General features: G+C 34.2%; 6 protein-coding genes across 6 annotated transcripts in view; 4 read left to right on the forward strand and 2 right to left on the reverse strand.

Annotated features, from left to right (window-relative positions):
* Positions 1-799, forward strand: part of LOAG_05657 (hypothetical protein) — a 1,812-nt gene extending 1,013 nt beyond the window's left edge. The window contains exons 2-4 of the mRNA XM_020446932.1: positions 58-124; positions 283-390; positions 538-799. Coding sequence (XP_020302782.1) covers positions 58-124; positions 283-390; positions 538-686 — 324 coding nt within the window. The 3' untranslated portion in view covers positions 687-799. The remainder of the gene's footprint in view (positions 1-57; positions 125-282; positions 391-537) is intronic.
* Positions 800-1,950: 1,151 nt separating this feature from the next.
* LOAG_05658 (RCN-1 protein) lies at positions 1,951-3,843 on the forward strand. Its single transcript, XM_020446933.1, has 4 exons — positions 1,951-2,121; positions 2,616-2,813; positions 3,280-3,468; positions 3,580-3,843. Exons 1-4 carry the CDS (start codon positions 2,029-2,031, stop codon positions 3,724-3,726), a joined length of 627 nt encoding a protein of 208 aa, XP_020302783.1. The 5' UTR covers positions 1,951-2,028; the 3' UTR covers positions 3,727-3,843.
* Positions 3,844-4,288: 445 nt separating this feature from the next.
* Positions 4,289-8,256, reverse strand: LOAG_05659 (solute carrier family 35; the record flags this gene model as incomplete). The annotated part of the gene is made up of 8 exons (XM_020446934.1): positions 4,289-4,344; positions 4,791-5,040; positions 5,711-5,803; positions 6,454-6,659; positions 6,811-6,968; positions 7,733-7,854; positions 7,941-8,013; positions 8,129-8,256. The coding sequence occupies 8 exons, from the start codon at positions 8,254-8,256 to the stop codon at positions 4,289-4,291; spliced, it is 1,086 nt and encodes a 361-aa protein (XP_020302784.1).
* A 2,120-nt stretch (positions 8,257-10,376) lies between these two features.
* LOAG_05660 (hypothetical protein) lies at positions 10,377-13,161 on the reverse strand (the record flags this gene model as incomplete). Its single annotated transcript, XM_020446935.1, has 8 exons — positions 10,377-10,580; positions 10,877-10,999; positions 11,275-11,391; positions 11,638-11,835; positions 11,902-12,114; positions 12,508-12,787; positions 12,880-12,985; positions 13,038-13,161. 8 exons carry the CDS (start codon positions 13,159-13,161, stop codon positions 10,377-10,379), a joined length of 1,365 nt encoding a protein of 454 aa, XP_020302785.1.
* A 1,710-nt stretch (positions 13,162-14,871) lies between these two features.
* Positions 14,872-15,174, forward strand: LOAG_05661 (hypothetical protein; the record flags this gene model as incomplete). Its single annotated transcript, XM_003141198.2, has 1 exon — positions 14,872-15,174. One exon carries the CDS (start codon positions 14,872-14,874, stop codon positions 15,172-15,174), a length of 303 nt encoding a protein of 100 aa, XP_003141246.2.
* Positions 15,175-16,417: 1,243 nt separating this feature from the next.
* On the forward strand, positions 16,418-19,435 carry LOAG_18719 (integrase core domain-containing protein; the record flags this gene model as incomplete). The annotated part of the gene is made up of 4 exons (XM_020451383.1): positions 16,418-16,804; positions 17,316-17,482; positions 18,400-18,597; positions 18,629-19,435. 4 exons carry the CDS (start codon positions 16,418-16,420, stop codon positions 19,347-19,349), a joined length of 1,473 nt encoding a protein of 490 aa, XP_020304837.1. The 3' UTR covers positions 19,350-19,435.
* Positions 19,436-19,684: the final 249 nt, after the last annotated feature.

Genomic DNA, 19,684 nt, shown 5'->3' on the forward strand with positions numbered 1-19,684 from the left:
TATATATTATGGAATACTTTTTATTGTTTAATTTTTATTAAAATGAAATTTTTCCAGCGTTTGGATAAACTGTTAGAAGAGCAAAATATGCAAGACGAAATTGTATATCGTAATCAGAATGAAGGTAAGAATTATAAGTATTTGTAATGGTACTAATAAATGTTAGCTAAAATCCTTATAAACCTTCAAAATGCTTTTTTTTTTTTATATAGCCCCAAGTTACAAGTTGGCAAGAATGTATAAAATACACATTTCTTTTCTTTCTTTTTTTTTTTGTTTAAGGAAAAGCATATTGTAAATGCAAACCAGGACCACGAGGGGCACCAGGAATTGCAGGACCACAAGGTGCGCCTGGACCACAAGGACCACCAGGACCACCAGGACAATCAGGTATACTACAGAAGACATTTTGTTTCAGTAAAATAATTTCTTTCGTACTTTTCCGTATCATATGCATATCAGAATGTTTCGTAATTTTCATCCTGTTGTTACATCATAGCTCATTAAATATATATTCTGGCTATAATCGGTTTACAGCCATACCGGATGATGATGAATCATGCTTGATATTGGTGGGCAAATGTCCGGTTGGTTTCATATCGAATACAGATTATGGTGAAGTGCTACGACCATTACGAATTTTAACTGATATACCACTTCATGTGTGTTGCAAAAGTTTGATCTGATTATTTGTTTTGTGGTGTAGAATGCTTGTTGAGACAAATTTTGATTTGAAAATATGATTAAACATGTAGAAATTTGATATCTGTAATTGTTATCAACATTACAACTAAGTCCTATTCATTCCATTAATTCAATTCAAATACAGATAGAATCAAAATCGACATTTTATTCCATTCTACCTGGCTAAATTAATTGAAACTGAAAAGAAAGAATGAAAAACTATTCATGTTTAACCTTCATTCATACTACCAATAATTTATTTAGTCGGCAAGATCGATTAGTTTAAATAGAAATTGAAGTTAAAGTCAAACATATTACATCAGTTAGTTCCATAGCAACGACTTTTTTTTTTGTCACAGAATAGATTTTCCAGGCTATCCTATTCTTTCATCTCCCCACATTTCTACTGTATAAGCTGAAGCTGAAAAAGAGCTTTCGCATGTGGTACACTTCATCAAGCCAAGTTAATCCTCCAGGACGATATATGGTTACCTTAAACGCCCCATAACAGTTCAGCTTCAACTTCCCCATTCATATAGCCTCGTACATCGACACACATACTTCTGTGTGCGCAATTGTCGCCGTGTCTCTCTGTCCGCATGTATGCATTATGATATCTTCAACTGTTTAATATCACGTGAATTTCATTTTGTGTATTATGCACTATGTTTGATCGGCTGCAAATAGCGCAGAATCTTTCTGTTCCTTGTACTTTTCCCTAACTTTGAATTGGCGCAAAGAAAGCCTGAAGTTAAAAACGGCGTGTGATGTGAGCTCAGAGATCCAACAACTTGTTGTTGTTAATGTTGCTGTCTTTTCTTGTATTGGTATGTCGCGGGGAGAGGAGAGGAGAGGGTCGGAATCTAATAATATCAAAACTAAATATCGATCACGCATTTCGTCGTCCCAGTGATGACCAATTCTTCCTTTTGTAAATATTGCCATAACAGGAATGAGATATCTTGGAAAAGTTATTTTGGAGGGTGGACATTTTTTTTCGAAAATTCGTATCTTAAGAGCTGAAATTTGAAAAAGAACAATTAAACTTCGCATATCCGACTAATTATTTACGGTAGATCCGGTTAATTTACCAGAATATAAGAGAAATAATTCGTTTTATTACGGAAACCGGGTCAAGCAACGTAGCGTCTGTCACATACTGGGATATTTCACGTGAAAAATGGAATAGTAAAGTTGATAGAGGAAAGATATAAAAATGACAAACCACTTTGATGTTAAATCTGTTTTTACATATTGTATGTCTGTTTTCAGGCTTTACTTTTGAAAGAATAAATGAAAAGAGAAGTGAGAACGTACATATCACTTTCATGGAGTTAACTTGAAATGCTTTCCGATGTTTTACCAGAGAAATTGCAGACTATCGAATGTGAGGAAGATTTACCGAATGCAATTATTGTCACCAATGTACCGTCTGAGGTTTCCTTTTCTTTTTTTAATTATCAAGAAGTTTGGCACATAAAAGTACTGCCACTTTTTGAATCTTTTTTCACGTTAAAATAGTTAATCGCAATTTTGGGATATTTTACATGAAGGACGGGACAGTAAAGTTGACGAAGGAAAGATATAAAAGTGACAGACCTCTTTGACGGACATATTTGGCATATATTTGTGGACATATTTGGGAGACTATCGAGAAAAAAAATGCTAACCAATTAATGAATTTCCAAAGCTAATGACATATTAGTCAAGGTTATTTAAGTAGGAAATTTAATAGTTGACATCGTCTAATGATGTTTACTTGGTGTTCATGCCCTGATAAGTCTCCTGCTATAGGACAGCATACCCCCTATACATTTATTGTCTTCTGCTCATCGTCTCCCTGCGATAAAGTCAGCAAAGTATCTTTTATCTTTTTTTTTTGGCATTTTTATTGGCAGCTTTATCATAATAATTAGCGAAAAGTTTTCCAGGTATTTTCGGTTGACCAACACAAGGCCAATTTCTCGGACCTGTTCACTCAGATCGAATCCGGTTGTCACTTCGATTTTCTGCGAAGCTTTCGACGGGTTCGAATTACATTCGAAAAGCCCGAAAGTGCAACGGCTGCAAAACTCCTCACGCAACATTTGTCGTTTAATGGGACCATTTTAAAATCATTTTTCGCTCAGGTAATAATTTCATTTGATGCTTCCATGGACCATTAGATGATGCATTACACATAATAAAAGGATCTATTAAATGTCAGTCGTCGAGACCTTTTGTTTAACTCTATTAGACTACTAACTCTTTGTCTTTTTCATTTTAGCTTACCATTACACAGAGATGTCTCCCTAACTCATTTTGGAATGTGGAGAATATGAATGACAGAAAAAAAAGGTCCGAATACCTGTTATGGCAATATAGGAGATATTGCTATAACAGTGTTCAGATATTTCTTTTTTCTAAATTTGGTTCCATTTTTCAGACTTTGTAACAAGATATTTATATTTCTTATATTACAGTTTGCCTTAACCAAGGTTTCGTATTAGTTTTAGAAATTATGTTAGTTGGACGAACATTTTGATATACTCTGTGAATCAGCTTGGAAATTTTTGTCGTCTTTTTGACTATTTCGGAGAATTTGAGTTTTTACAGAGAATTCGATTGCGGGATGCGTCTGATGATGGGTTATTGAAATTACCACCGCTGGAGAAACAATTCCTGATCTCACCACCAGCTTCACCACCAGTTGGTTGGGAGCAAAGTCGCGAGATGGCTCCGGTGGTGTGCAATTTTGACTTGATGGCAAAGCTTGCTGCGCTTACTGTCGATGACACCTTCGAGGCTTGTATTTCCTTCCCCTTGTTCATTTTCATTATTAGCTGGTTGACCAACCGAAGTATTTGGAGTTATGGTACTACGTCAAGGTGTAGGAGTTAGCAAAAGTATTTTTAGGTGTATGAAGGTGACGAAGACAAACCGAAAATTGTGATACATCCAGCGAATGAGGAAGAAAGCAATCTCATGCCTCCCCAGTCAATGATGCCTAAGACCCCGCGACCGCCAAACACACCTCGATCTATACGGAAAGAATACACCTGAATCGGTTCCACCGCTGTCCCATGCTGTTATTCTCAATATATTTATTGTAATTTACTAGATATATCTATGTGACAATAGATTAACAATAAATACAAATGACAAATATTGCTTTTAAAATGTTTCCTCTTTCACATTTCTAGTTGAAGGGAGCGCCCGAGGTTTGTGGTTTTTAGTATGCATTGACTTTCTTCAGAAAATCAATATTTCATTTTACTTTATTTTTTCTAAAATTATTGAGAGAAACCCTTTTCTAAAACCATCGACAGCTCAGCTCGATCCTGAGTTTTGAGTTTTGCTACTCTGTTTTGCTGAAGCATCCCATCTAGTCATTCAATACGTTTCCTGACGATGTTTTGGCTCTAAATTAAAATTTCCAGATACCTATATAGCATGCTAACAAACAAATTACTGGATCTGATTTCCCCACCGGGTTCGAATAAACTGGTCCGACCGGTTTTTCTTAAGGCAAAAGAACATGCTACACTTCAATGTCATTATTCTTCATTCTTAATATTCTTTTTTGCAAAATGTCCAAGTGTAATAGAATAATTTACGAAAGTATCTATTGAGTACAAACGCGATCGGTATTAGAGCACTCTTTGCAACCACAATCCAAATCTAGGAAACAAGTAAACGTGAAGGAAGTATTTTATTTGCTCAAGCAGGTTTTATTTGATTCAGTCAGTAATATTAAGGATTGGTTAAGTTACTGCCAAAGTAAAGTTAATAAGGGAAACAAGTTGGACAACACAATAATATCATATTTATTGAAATTTTTATTTTAATTTATACAAGAGATTAGCAATATTTTTCGGGATCTGTTACTGGACATGACATTAGTGATGAAATGAAAGACGCGTTACATCATAAATTGAAGTCTAATTAAAGATTCCAGGTTTCGAAAAAGTACAGAAATAACTTCATTCCTACTCCTCTCTCCTACTGATCTAACTTTCTTTACGGACAAAAAATTCAGATGGAATAGACTGAATGAAACTTGGAATGGTTTATAGTATATTTAGCATGTAAATATTGCATGAAATTCCTAATAATTACTTGCCAACTTGATCGATTCTTACTATAAAGGTTAAGATAAATAGCTGCTAATATTAGTAAGCCACCCCACAAATATTGAGTAACAAATGGTTTTGAAAAGAATAGGAACGATAGAGCGACCGTAACTGCTTTCCGAATGGTCGTAACAGTAACAGCAATAAATGCTCCTTGAGTACGCACTAAGCTTAATACTGCATTAAGGCCAAGGTAGCCTGATATGGAAAACAGTATACTGTAACCATAAGTTTGCAATGGATGCTGAAAAACTCAAATTAATCTTAGATGACAAAGAAATCTCCTCAAAATGTAGCTAAAAGAGAGGAAAAGAAAACTTGAGCTGTAAAAGCGATCATCACATCTACCGTATTTTCCCCAAAATAAAATCCTGTGTTATATTAATTTTTGCTTCGAAAGTCATCCAACTTTTCATGCACACATATTTATTTCATCCAAGTTGCGTATATATTTGTCAAAAACTATAATATCAATAATGTTATTTATTTATATTTAATTATTTCATGATATAATACACCCGTCATATGTTGTTATGAACGTACCAAATGTGTCCCTCCGGTTGACGACCTTAAATGCAGCTGATCTTTTATCACCAGCAGCATCTTGAAAAATCAGGATATCTACTGGTGATAAAAGGGAGTTTATTTTTTGATCAGGTCTTATCTTTGAGAAAACACGGTATCATTCCATTTACACAATAATGTGCAGACTTCTTTTAAAATAATGCGCAGATTTTTTTTGAATTTTTTAAAATTTTCTCCTTGAAAATCACTCGATAAGATAACATAACACTGCACGTTTTGTGTACTAGTGCTATGATGGCTATATTTTGTAGCAATTTTCAATTTCACGCTCCATGCATGGCACTTTCCATTTTAAGTTTGGAGAAAACAAGATTCCAGAAAAAAAAAACCTTGGAGAAAAAGTAGAATCCATCCAAAAAATTGCCATAAATTATCAATCCCAGCATAATATATATGAATCCAATGGAATATGAATACAGAATCTGGAAAAGTCAACCTAAATGTCTTGAAAAATTCTTTCCGGGAGAATTTTAAGACAGAGAAATTTAATTTTTTGATCTTCCATATCTTGAAAGGTACTTCATTTAGTACGAATTAGTACAGATTTGTCGATTCATGTTTTCGAAACTGTAATTTCTGCATTCTGTGTGCCTTTCTCAACTACAGGAAAGGAAGATAAATTGATCATAATAAAGTCGACGAAAAAATCAGACAACCTTGTTCAGCAAGACGGAAATCATCGATTTAGCTGAAAGTTAACAAAGACAAACCATTCCAGACCTACACCTTTCTAACTTGTCATCCATTTACAGTTCAACTCGCAAATAGATTAAACCAGATAGTTTAATGACAAATTTACTAATAACATTTCATTACGAATGAACTTTATATTGAACATTACCGAGCATGAACCTCTTCTATACACTAACTGATTAAACACTTCCGTTAATTACTGATGATTCAAATTAACAGTGCGCATATTATCTTCCTATTTCGCTCTAAACTTTCAGAATGATAAAACGTAATTCCTCGACATTGCTCAAAGGTGAGCGCTCCCAAAATATACTAAGACAAACATGATCTGTCTAATTTTGTGTGGAATAATAAATTGCAAGTAAAAGCGCAAACTGACCATTTCATTATTGCTAGCTTTATAAATGTGCAACGATTTCTCCTGAACGTTACCAATTACTGCATCAAAAAGTAAGGCAACTGAAATCATCGTATATCCGAACGGATTAAACATTGGAGATACGGCGCTATCACCTAAGATAAAAGTAACAAGACCGAAGCTCATCACACATGCTGCTGTAAAATCGATGCAAGAGTATTGCTTCCCTGAAAAAAAAGATTCCTTACACATATATATAAATAAGATTATGCAATTTCCTTATTCACAAATAAACATTTTACTTTATGTTATTACTAACATTTTCATTTACATGTACCTAACAAAACCACCTGGAAATACGAATTAAAAAGATTTCACCTTGAATAATAATTCCACCGATTAGAACAGGTATCAATTTGCAACATTTGAAGACTACTTGTGTCGGATAGTTCAAATAACCCACGGCTACATTCGAGAAACCTATCGTACCCACCGTAAGTGTCGCTATTTCTAAGTAAATGTGTATCGGAATTCTCCTGGAACAGTGATATTTTAATTAACAATAATCGCTTCTATATTTTCTCTTCTTTATCTAATGCCAACAACTCCTTATGTTACATAACTGTTTTCTCTGAAGATAATGCAAACGTAAGAAGGTCAAATGCTATTCAGCTTTTATAAAAATGGTCACATATAACCTCAAATTTTGGGATGAAAGAAAAAAGTATCTGAGCTTTGTAAGAAACATATCAATATGAAGTTGGAAAATGAGCACTTAACTAAACTGAAAATTCAAGCCAACAGTAAAGTCAGTAAACTAACAGTAATAGAACAAACGGTTGTACCAATCATTCATTCTCATCCCCAATTAAGATAAGAAAAGTACAAGAATTACTCGAGATAAATTATCATCATCTCAAGTAAGATCAGGCAGGGATCGTATATTCTCATCGGATTCCAAATATAATTTCAAGATTACCAAGAAATTTTTGGGATATCTGAACTAAATTGCGACAATTCTTCATAGAGACAGAGCTTGAAGTTCACTAATATTAACCAAATGTATTTTGAATATCAAAAAATGTTTTTGTTCAACATAAAACAATCATGAATAGCTTATTTGTTGGGAAGGATTTAGTGTAATGATTTGATGACAAAAATTCCGAGTTTCATAGAGATTACTTTTGCAGTACTTCCGTATTTAATGTGGAAGATATATTGCATTAAATGTCAAGCCTGTCTTGCTTCTCTAAAAATGATCATCAAGAAAATCACAAACAAGCAAAATATCATAACTTACCGTTGCTTTATTATAGCGCAACAAAAACTTTCCAATGATGCCATTATGGAATAGATTAAAAATTGAATCAGTGTTAAATGCCATCCATATGATTCCATACCATCCACTTTAAACATTAATTCCTGAAAAAGACAATAGCTTCTGAATACTGAAAGAATACTTTCCTCCTAGATTCATGAATACGGAAGAAAGATCTGAAGAGACAAACCTGAATGAAACCATAGGTGATATAAAAAACGAATATTCCGCAACAAAGTACTATAAACTGTAACCCTTTTAATCTGAAATAAACATTGTATCGTTTTCTGTTAATGGAATAATAGAAAACAAAAAGAAAGTGGAGACGTGAGTCATCGCTCTCATTCAACCTGAAAGCGTATCAACTTTAACAGTAACCTAAAAGCGATACTGATTCCCAACAGCGTAACTTCTGCATTCGACACCACTACCTCTGGTTGGGGAACATCCTTGATATTAGATGGTAATAACCGTCGTAATGTTGTAGAATACAGCGAGGTATGCATTCGGAAAAGCTCATTCACCACGATCGAAATTGAAAATTACATTACTCCAATTAGTGCAGAATTAAAACTTAAAAATTGATGGGAGGAATTGCATCCATTCACAAGTTTCATAAAAATGATTTCACAAAACCGTAAGTTGTCATTAACTTTTGTCCCACCATCTTTTTCCCTGCCATCCTTCCATAAGCATTTCATAAATTAATTTCATTAATAGATACATCAAACCAAAACGATGTCCGATTGGTAACACATTCAATGATTTTACAGGCTAGTGTAAAAGGAAAAGAGATGGGCATGGAAAACATAACATGTTATGCTCTTTACTGAAGCTTAGTGGAAAATCGAAGCAGATATATTTTTATTAAGCACAAACCTTTTTTTACAAAATTCAACACCAGTAACCATAGCATGAATCAAGACCATAAATTAAACCATTGGAAAAAATAGGATAATTATCGGAAAAATGATGAACCATTTACTGACCATTTGTACAGGATACGAAAACATCTAAAGATGACCGAGATAAGATAACAATAACGTTCAATTAAGTTAGCTGCATTAAAGCACCACTTTTAAAAAGGTAAGATAACAGAAAGGAACAAAACATGTCCAATATGTGGATTTTCCCATTAAATTTAACGTCAAAAACGAACCATAGTAAGATTAATTTGGCAACGGAAAAAATAAACTATTCTATTTAACAGCACAGTATAGACAAGAATGCTTTGAATTAAAAATTCTACGTTTGTTTCGAATGCTCTATTTCCGTTCTGACTCACCACCGCTCTCACATATGATTTTGTCGCTTTAGTGAATTCAACAAATAATGGGGAAAACTGTTCCATTGTCCATTGAAATATATACATTATTAGTTGTTAAGTATCTATTTGTTCACTTATATCGATCACGATAAAAAAAGGGAAAACAAAATAATATATGAAGAACATAAAAAACAAAATAATATTGAACACCTGAGCACCACTTTCATCACTTTCTGCTTTGTCCGTAAACTCAGTACCATCGTAGTGTAATACAAATAACTGAAAGAATGTTTTTGTAAGCAAATTTCTCCGAAACAAATAGAAAAGTAAATTGATACTTCTGGGTCAGGTGAAAGAAGTATGTCAGCTAAAATTACTTACTACGATTATTACTATAGCAATTACAATGAAGAATAACAGTAAATCAATAATAATAACTACAATTAGAGTAGGAATAGCTACTAATGATATAAAAGACAAAATTATCCCAGCTATTCAGCTCTACCTCACGGGGAGGACTGAGATCACAGAAACACTCTAGAATCTGGTTCAATTTGGCCAGTACATACCCTAGAATAACATGTTAAAGGCGTAAACTTACAACATGGATATATTAGAGAAGAATTAAATCGCCTTTTCAGGGCAATGAAATACGATAACAGTACAAATACAATTCATAATCTTAATTCGCTTCTTCCAGGCTGTACGACCTATCTCTGACCACTGCATAATGAAATTTCCCTTTCATCACTTATCAGATGTCAACAATTTCCCTGAAAAGCCGATCTTCATTAAATTTCTTAACTTCACTTTTTTCTGTTATTTCAAATCGGAACACCATAAAATCACTAATGAATAATATTCATGCAATTCACCCATATCTAGCAAGTATTTTAAGTGATAAGTATACTGCTCTCAATCGTTATATTCCTACCACTGTGCAAACACCTCACTGTATTTCGATCAATAAATAATTTAAAAAACGGTTCTTTTTCTAATATATATATATATATATATCCATTTGAAGTATTGGATGTTGAAAGAGTAGTATAGTCATTAACACTTGTTTAGCCCGCATACTTAAAATCTTATCACAATGACAGCAGAAATATTCAGAGAATTTAAAATCTACCTTAGTGTGCAAGCTTTTCTATTAAACAATCACATCCTCAGAAAAAAAAGTATATTTTATTGAGTACAACGAGGAAATCAAAAAGGTAAATTTACAGCGCATTAATTTCGATATAACTTATAGACAACAATAAAAAACACTTTTAAAACAAGAGGAAAATGAAAAAAGTTTACTTGCAAGGCGTGAAAATCTAATTCTACTACGAATCCCAAATAAGTAACGCATGATCAGAGAAGTTGCCGAGTTGCACTATATGCACAGCTAGCTTTAATCATTTGTTCGGAGATTCCGCCACGCCATATACCTCCAATAATTTTGCAATGCTGTCGTTGTACTGCCAGAAATGATAACTGTCTTAAGGTTGCTGGTTCAAGCGGGACAAATGCTACACCAGTGGGACATATGAATGCGAACTGTGTTTTTGAACAGGCCTGTAAGGAATTTTGCTTTCATAGATTCTAATCATCATAGACCTATATTTGAATATTAACTTGCAGAGGTCTACACTTGAATGCAGATCATACGAATACTAGTATCGTGGGCCTGTATCCAATAGTTACAGAAAAGTTAATTTCAATTTTTGCAAAGGAACTTAATTTCACATTTCAGTGCAGTGAAAAGCATATTTTATATTAGTGAAATCATTTTGTTTTGCCAACAACGATATGTAGGGCAATCATTCAACAAAAATGGTACCACTAAAGCAATAAACCATAAACAGCGATACCCCATAGAATCGTAGTTGAATATGCATAGGAAGACGGTATTTACCCGCTGGCATTACACGATAAACTTTTTGTTCATCATCAAATATGATATGGTAGAAAGCATGATATGCGTGACGGAAAATCTGGAAAGTGAGAAATTTTTTTTTCTTGAAGGAATTTGAAGGACAATAACCGAAAGTTAAAGAAACATAAAGAACTTTTTTACCCATCACTTTCAAATCATGAATCACGTGAACCTGTAACACTCAAAATCGTTAACATCTCCCTCTCGACCTTACACCTCCATCTGTTTTGTGTTTCACCAGCGCAAATTCTGATTCAAAATTTCTAGCACATCACAAATTATGTGCTATGAAGATGTAGTCCAAAATTAATTAAAGAAATAAGCAAAAGACACCTTTGCAATGCAGATACCTTCACTGACGTAAAAAGTAAGTGGTGATTCGACAGCTCCCATTCGGTGCACTGTTCGTCCGTATGTTTCACTGATACCCCTAACTCGCAATAGATTCAACTGCAAATAAACAAGATCCATTTTGATTAATAAATAGTTAATGTTTATTAATGACAGTTTAAATAGTCAATGACAATTTCTAGAATAATACACACCAATGCTGACAAAAGCTACTATCAAATGGACTAATACGTCATTACGAATTTTCAGAAAGCCATTCGGAAAATCTATGCGTGGTACCCAATTGCACATAAGTTTTACAGTTTATTATGTTAAATACATATGTTTTTAAACTAAAGAACTAACATCAGTAGACGTATCCGATGATGGTGGATAGGTGCTCCAGCAATTATTTTCTCCATCATAAACAACAATATCATGATTATCCTGTAGTTTAAACACTCTCCTTTTGTCACCATCTAAAACGATCGGGAAACGACTACACTTCTCCTCATTTTCATCTGCACCAATTGTCTCACTGATGATTACAAAGGTCATACTATCCTGAAGTAGATAACCTTCAGAAGTTGTATTTTTTCAATATGGATAAACCTTCGAACTTAAAGAAACCTCAAGAAGTGTTATTTTCCAAAACGGAATTGGTCCCATTACAACGCTTCTCTCATACATGTAGAGCTGATGTTTTCCACAGCCAAGTACAATATTCTCTAAGAAAACTTTATTCTCAAACTCGTCTCCAGATACTTCATCCAGATTAAACACATCACATGCACCGCTATCCATGTATATTCGCAACATCGATATTCGCGGTACATCACAATCCTGCAAACAATTTCCCATTGGAATCACATCTCCCCTTACAGTTAGTAAATGCATATAAATCAAATGACCCACTGTGATGTATGTGACACTTATATACTAAAAATTGAAAATTGATCGATAATCTTTTTTCTAAACACTGTACACCTTCAGAACATTTGCAGCTCTTTCTGACATCATATCCTTCGCACCTATGTTTACTTATTGAAACCTAACCATTTCTCATTCAAGTGGCCAAAATGGGGTTCAACTTTTTGAGAGTATATAACATTTGTTTTCTTTATCCAAATGGAAATAAAAAAACTCTCTTCTTTTATACTTCCCTCTAATTACGCCTCTACGCCCACTCCTTTCTCCACGACTTCATAGTCCAAGAATAGTTGTAATCAAACTTACGAATAGTGCGACAACAAGAGCGTAGATGTATGGCTCATCGGGTGATACAGTGTAAAAAGAATAGAAAAGCTGGATAAGCGGAAAGTCGAATAACTTTGACCAAGAATCGGGTATGAATGAATGGATGGACCATATTTGGATGCGATCATTACAGCATGGCGAAATGTACAATTGATGACCCCAGAAACCGATTTTCATGAGCCGATAATTACGTAACTCAGGAACAATCCCGAAAATGCGCATTTTATAAATGGAGACTTCTGATTCAACACTCGTAAACCTGGGTTAAATGTAACTAAAAGTTTAAAAACTTATTAGAACGATTAAATTTTTATTTTTTCCAGCAAGATATGAAAATAAGGATAAAGAAACCACTCAACGACAATGGCATAGAGAACGATTGTCGAGAAAGTGGAAGTGATGAAAAAAAATCCGTAATGGGTGATAAATCCTTCTTGGAGCTCCCAATTCTTTTCAACTAATCAGAACAGCTGAGCAAATGTCGAAACAGTAAGAAAAAGAAAAAAAACCTGATGGTGCTGATGATGATGATGATGCTGATGTGTTGTGGTTGAAATGAACTCGGAAGTCTGATGAGCGAATTAACAATCCTCTGAGTTGTTTACCATTTTGCAATATCCACAAAAACAACATAAGTTATCTAATCGACAGACTTCAGGCAAAGCATCCATCAGATAAACATTATTCCATCCGATCAATAATTCGTCATTTCCAATGTTTACTGATTAGTTGTCATCAAGTTATAGTGTTAAAGAAAAGGAGGTTCAGTGTATGAAGGAATGGTGAAATATTGTATTATTCTGAAGCGTAATGGATCGAGTGAAGTTTCGGTTAAAATGTTTATCATAAAGCAATGATATACAAGTCATCGAAATGCTACTTTTGCCTTTAGTATTGTTTTATTTGAACGAAGTAACGTTTTCAGTTATCATCAACTGAGCGAAAACTGATGTCTCAAATAAAAATGCTGGAACTCGAGGAGGACTAACAAACTGGTAGCTATCCAAGAAACCGTTTTAGTTCGGGAAATGAACAATCGAAATACACTATGAGGGAGGGAGAGAGAGATGTCCTCAATTCTCTTCTACTTCTTCGCCATTTTCACCTTGTTAGTGTTCATTTATGCGTTTCATATACCATATACTATTCAAGGTCAATTATTTTTACTTATACATGAAGCAAGTAACAAATTTACATACACAGTTAAGCTTATGCATCTTCATAGACGTGAAGCAGTGCTATAATATATGTTCTTCAAATCTTTGAATTAGTAATTCATCCTCCTTGACTATAACAGTACGAAAAGATATCATGAAATTGCGACAAAAACAGATATCATGAGCCTTGCTCGGAAGTTCTATAGCTAATTTTCTAAGCTGAATAAAAGCGGATATTTTGGATAATCGAAAACCTTAACAGGTACCCACAAATCTCATCAAAATCTTGATGTCGGAAAAACCGAAATAATTGTATCATAGAATTATTCATTCAAATAGTCGTGAGTTAACTATCTACAAATCGTCTAAAAATGTTTCCTCCCTAATGCTACATCCAGCAACTAACTTGTAAAAACTTGTGCACAAATCTTGTATACCGCTTGAGAAAGCTATACATCTCACAAAACAATTTCCTGTAATTTACTCTTTATCTATAAAACCAATCTTATACCTAGTATGTAAATTTTTTGTAGAACACTATCAATTTGTAATGATTGTTACAAAACTCTCCACACATTCCTTATATAAACCAGAAGAAATTTTAGCATCAATTCATCCAATTCTATCGGTCTCCACTCAGCTTCACACAACACACCCTTCATATTTCTCCCAGTTCACTATGTTACTACTTACAAATGTCGCCCATTGTTCTACTGGTATTATTTTGGACGTCATTTTATTGCATTGGAATTATTTTGAACCTGTTTCTATTGTATTTGGTATCCGGACGATAATAAAGGATAAACTGCTATACGTTTCGAACACACAACAATACCGGTACTCTGCAAGTCATTCCTTTAAAACTTAACTTTTTTTAGAACTAACAACAATATCCCTCATCTCTTAATTTTTTTTCACGGCACAAATTTTTGGTGCCTAAGGTGAGGTAAGACTGAAACTAACCATAACAAATAACAATTATAATTGGAAATCTCTATTGATATTATGACTTCCATCATACTAGAAAGTATAAAACCTGTAAAGAACCGACTAATAAATATCCTCCAAGAAGTAAGGACATTAGATGTCGGATCACCAGAATAAAGGCGACTCCTTGATGAGAAACTTATGAGGATACAAATGTGTAATCAATCACTTCAAGAAGCAAACGACAGATGAATCGATTATGTCCAAGGAGGAAGAGGAGAAATATAAAGAAGTAACGATAGGAGAGCAAGGAATTTTTAATTTAATACACGAAGCAAAAGAAGCCATTATTACTTTAACTATTTATGAGAAGGAGATTGACTTTGAAATCCAAAAACTAACACCAACTCCAAATCAGCGGCACGGATTACCAGCGGAGATACCGATGCCAATTCCACCTACTACCTATGGTAATGTCAATCTCCCTCAGTTATCTTCGCCTATTTTTAATGGCGATCAAAACAATGGAGAGAATTTTAAAGGAGCTTTAACTGTATCATAGAATCATTCATTCAAATGAATTGCATTTACATTTTTTTTTCTCTCATGCTTAAAGTCATGAGTCAAGCTATCTAATCTACTAAAAGTGCTTTTCCTGATGTTAAGATTTGTGCATATCTGGTAACTAATTTGTAAAAATATTTATCCCATGCAAAATCTTGTATACAATGGTGAGAAAGCTGTACATAAAATAAAATAATTTCTGTGCAATTTTTTCTAAAGAAAACTGTTCTTATATGTAAATTTCCCTTGCACCTGTGAGAGTACTGTCAATATGTAATGATTGTTCCTCTTCACACATCCCATATATAAACCCTAAGAAACTCTAACAAGAATCCGATGTTAATTTTCTCCACGTCGCCACTCAACTCTACTCAATACAATCCTGATTTATTTCCTCACCGTTTACGAATTGCTACTTTAATATTTCTCCCGTTATTCTACGTTATTAATTTGGACTTCAATCTACTATAATCGGAATTAGTTCCAACCTGTTCTTATTGTATTTGTTATTTGAACAACAATAAAGGATAACTATACTCCTCGAACACATAACCAATCAGTATTCAGTAAGTCATTCTTTCAAAAACATAACTGCTTTATTACTAACAACCACAGTAATCTTCATCTTCTAATTCTCTTAATTTTTGTCAGGACAAAAATTTTTGATGCCCGAGGTGGGGTACTACTGAAATTAACTATAACAAATAATTACAATTGGAAATCCCTATTGATATGACTTCTGTTATACTAGAAAGTACAAAACCTGTACGGAATCGACTAAGTGGCTACCAGAGGACTATCGCCACTTCAACTCATAGAGTTTAAACCATGATGGAAAAGACCAGAATGGCTAACAAAGGGAGAGACAGACTGGCCACACTTGGTAAGCAATATTGATGAAGATCACAATGAAAGTGAGAATGAGGAACAAAATCAGAAGATCGTCTCGCATATCACTATTAACAAGGCCTTCAAATTAATCGATGCAACAAGAGTAAATGGACAAGATTGATAAAAGCAACATCATGGGCTTTGAAATCCTTAAATTTAATATTCAAGCAAAGAATTCCTTGGTTAAACACATCATCAAGAAAGAACCGACTCAATAGCGACGATTATGAACTAGCCATACATGTATTAATTAGACAAGCCCAATCGGAAGTAATAACGGAAGAAGAAATAATTAAATGGAATTCTATACTATGAAAAGGGACTACGGAAATCAAAAGGTCGCCTAGAATATGCAGAATTGGACGATGCATCCCATATATCTTCCTAGACATAATCGTATAACCGAAATCTTTATTCAACAACAACACGAAGAATTGTTTCATGCTGGAACAGCTCATACGATATTAAGTTTAAGAAAAAGGTTTTGGATACCCAAAGGGAGAACAGAAGTTAAAAGAGTTTTGAATAAATGTATGGGATGTAAACGATGGAAGGCAAAACCATTTAAACTACCAACCATGCCTAATTATCCAGCAACTCGAGTAAGACGAGCACGAGCATTCGCACGAGTTGAATTGGATTATTTAGGTTCCGTTTCTATCAAAACAGAAAGAGGAGTTACAAAAAGATGGGTTGCCTTATTTACATGTTTTACTACTAGGGCAGTGCATCTGGAAGTTTCTTGAATATCTTCAGAAGATTTGTTGCACGACACGGCTATCCAGATATAATTCTAAATGATAGTGCGAGTCAATTTCAACTAGTTTTCCAAACTTTAATGAAACAAGAAACATAATTGACCGAATTTCTTGGATAAACATTGAAATAGAGAAATATAATTCCGAAGGCGTCCTGGAGCGGAGAAGTCTATGAACGGATAGTTGGTATAACGAAAGGGGCACTAAGAAAGGTTATTGGAAAGAAATTACTAAAGGAAACGAAATTTACAACCTTAATAGTAGAAGTAGAAAGCATACTTAATACTCCCCCATTAACTTGGCAAATTTCGATGGTTCCATAATTCTAAGACCTACAGACTTTATCGTATCAGACGTATGTTTAATGATACCTACTAGTAATACTGATGTTCAGGATGATTATATCCCTTACAAGTTAAGCACTCATGAGAAACTTATTAAATACTGGGCAAGTACAACAAAAACCCTGGATACATTTTGGGAAATATAGAAGGACGAGTACTTAACTAGCTTGAGAGAACGTACACAAGCAGAATATAAACCTCCGATAAGCGTAGAGATTAGAGCTCCTATTGAAGGAGAAATTGTGTTGGTAAATGAATCAAATGCTCCTCGCGGTACATGGAAACTAGCAAAAATAAGGAAACTCAATAAAGGGTAAGATAATAAGACAAGAAGTGCTCTAATGGAGTTATCACGAGGAAGATTAATGAATCGACTTATAAATACGTTACACCCACTGGAAATCAAATAGAAAGAAGAAATAAAGGATCAAACAGTAACGTCGGAGAACTCTATAAATCAATCAAAGCAAAGCACTGTCGGAAAAACCGAAATAATTGTATCATGAAATTATTCATTTGAATAGTTCGCATTTATATTTATTTTTTCTCTCATGCTCAAAGTCATGAGTCAGTTATCAAATCTTTAAATCCTCTAAATGAGCTTTATCTGATGTTGAGATTTGCGTACATCTGGATGACAACGAATCTTATAAACATGGATGGGCATACTGTAGAGATATCTAATCTTATAAACATGTTTATATATCCAACATGTTTATCTCTAGATATCTGTTAAGCATCGCATTTCTTTCCTTTCTCCTTACACACTCCTTATATAAACATAAGGAATCATTCATTCATTAAGATTCATTCATTGTTGCCAAAAAGCCATCTGTCGACACTCAGGTTCACACAAACGCTCTTCATCTATCTCTCCCAATCTACTAATCCTTACAAAATCTCATTATTCTACCGGCTTTACCCTGGAAGTCATTCTATTGTAATTGGAATTATTTATACCTATCTTCACTGCATTTGGTATCCAGACGATAATAAAGGATAATCTGTTGTAAGTTTCGAACACACAACGAACTGATACACTGTAAGTCATTCCTTTAACACTTAGACAGCTTCCACAACGAACAATAACAATCTCCCCCACCTTCTTAATTCCCTTTCTTTTAACTGTCACGACAACCTTTTTGGTGCCCGAGGTGAGGTACTACGGAATTAGCCATAACAAATAATTGTAATTGGAAATCCCTATTGATATGACTTCTGTTATATTAGAAAGTATAAAACCTGTAAGGAGTCGACTAATAAACATCCTCCAAGAAGTAAAGACATTGTTGGATTGCCAGAACAAAGTTTGCCATGTTCAGAACGACTTCAAATACATGAAGCTAGAAAGCGACTTTTTGAAGAAAAAATTATGAGGTTACACATGTGCACTCAATCAACTTCAAGAAGCAAATGGCAGGTGGATCGGTTATCTTCAAAAGTCTCTTACCACATCAAGAAAAAAGGAGAAGGAGGAAGAGAAATATCAAGAAGTAATAATAGGAGAGCAAGGAATTTTTAATTTAATATATGAAGTAAAAGAAGCCGTCATTACTTTTATTTATCAAAAGGATATTGACTCCCAAATCCAGAAATTAACACCAAATCCAAACCAGCAGCACGCATTACGAACAGAGATAACGAAGCCAACTCCACCTACTACTTATGTTAATGTCAATTTCCCTCAATTATCTTTACCTACTTTTAATGGCGATCCACAACAGTGGAGAGAATTTTGGAGTAGCTTTGACGCTGCTGTCCACTCACAAACCATCCCGGAAATCCAAAAACTAAGCTACTTAATCTCCTGTTTGAAAGGATCAGCACTACAAGCCGTAAGAGGTTTTGATATTGCCCCTGAAAACTATGAAGTAATGCGAAAATTGTTGACCGAAAAATATGGAGACTCATCGATGACAACCAAATTACTATACAACGAACTAAAATCCATAAAACGAAACGAAAAGGAATGGATTGAAGCCGTTGAAAAAAGGGAAAGAATCTTCCGACAATTAGAAGTACTGGATGAAAATTTGGAACACTCCAGTATAGAAAGTGTGGTTGAAAGCCGACTATCGCGATGGATACTTGACAAAGCATACCATCAGAAAACCAACGGTTCTCCATGGTCAATATTAAAACTAAGAAGATTTCTCGGAGTTCTCCATGGTCAATATTAAAACTAAGAAGATTTCTCGGAAACTTAATGCAAGTTAATGAACAGGTAAGAAACCAATTCACCTCTACTCAAATGGAAAGAAAACCCATTTTGTCTAAATACAAACAAATTCCAAAAGGATATAATGAAACTTCAGCACTGGCGACAATTCATAATGAGAAGGAAATTCCTTAATAACGAAGAAGGGAGAAAATAAAACTAAAAGACCATGTACATTTTGTAACCAAGATCACTGGGACAGTGAATGCCGAGTATATCCAACTGTGAAAGCTTGAATGAAACGTCTCAAGGAAATAAAGAAATGTATTATTTATCTAAAGACACAGCAAGGCGAAG

This window comes from Loa loa (genome assembly GCF_000183805.2).
Source record: "Loa loa unplaced genomic scaffold supercont3.465, whole genome shotgun sequence".
Classification (NCBI taxonomy): domain Eukaryota; kingdom Metazoa; phylum Nematoda; class Chromadorea; order Rhabditida; family Onchocercidae; genus Loa; species Loa loa.

What these genes read in the sequence shown, in the direction of transcription:
- LOAG_05658 (XM_020446933.1), top strand. Translation starts at nt 2,029, where the DNA reads ATGCTTTCCGATGTTTTACCAGAGAAATTGCAGACTATCGAATGTGAG. An exon ending in TCACCAATGTACCGTCTGAG is followed by an intron (nt 2,122 to 2,615) that starts GTTTCCTTTTCT and finishes AAAGTTTTCCAG; the next exon opens with GTATTTTCGGTTGACCAACA. An exon ending in CTGTCGATGACACCTTCGAG is followed by an intron (nt 3,469 to 3,579) that starts GCTTGTATTTCC and finishes AAGTATTTTTAG; the next exon opens with GTGTATGAAGGTGACGAAGA.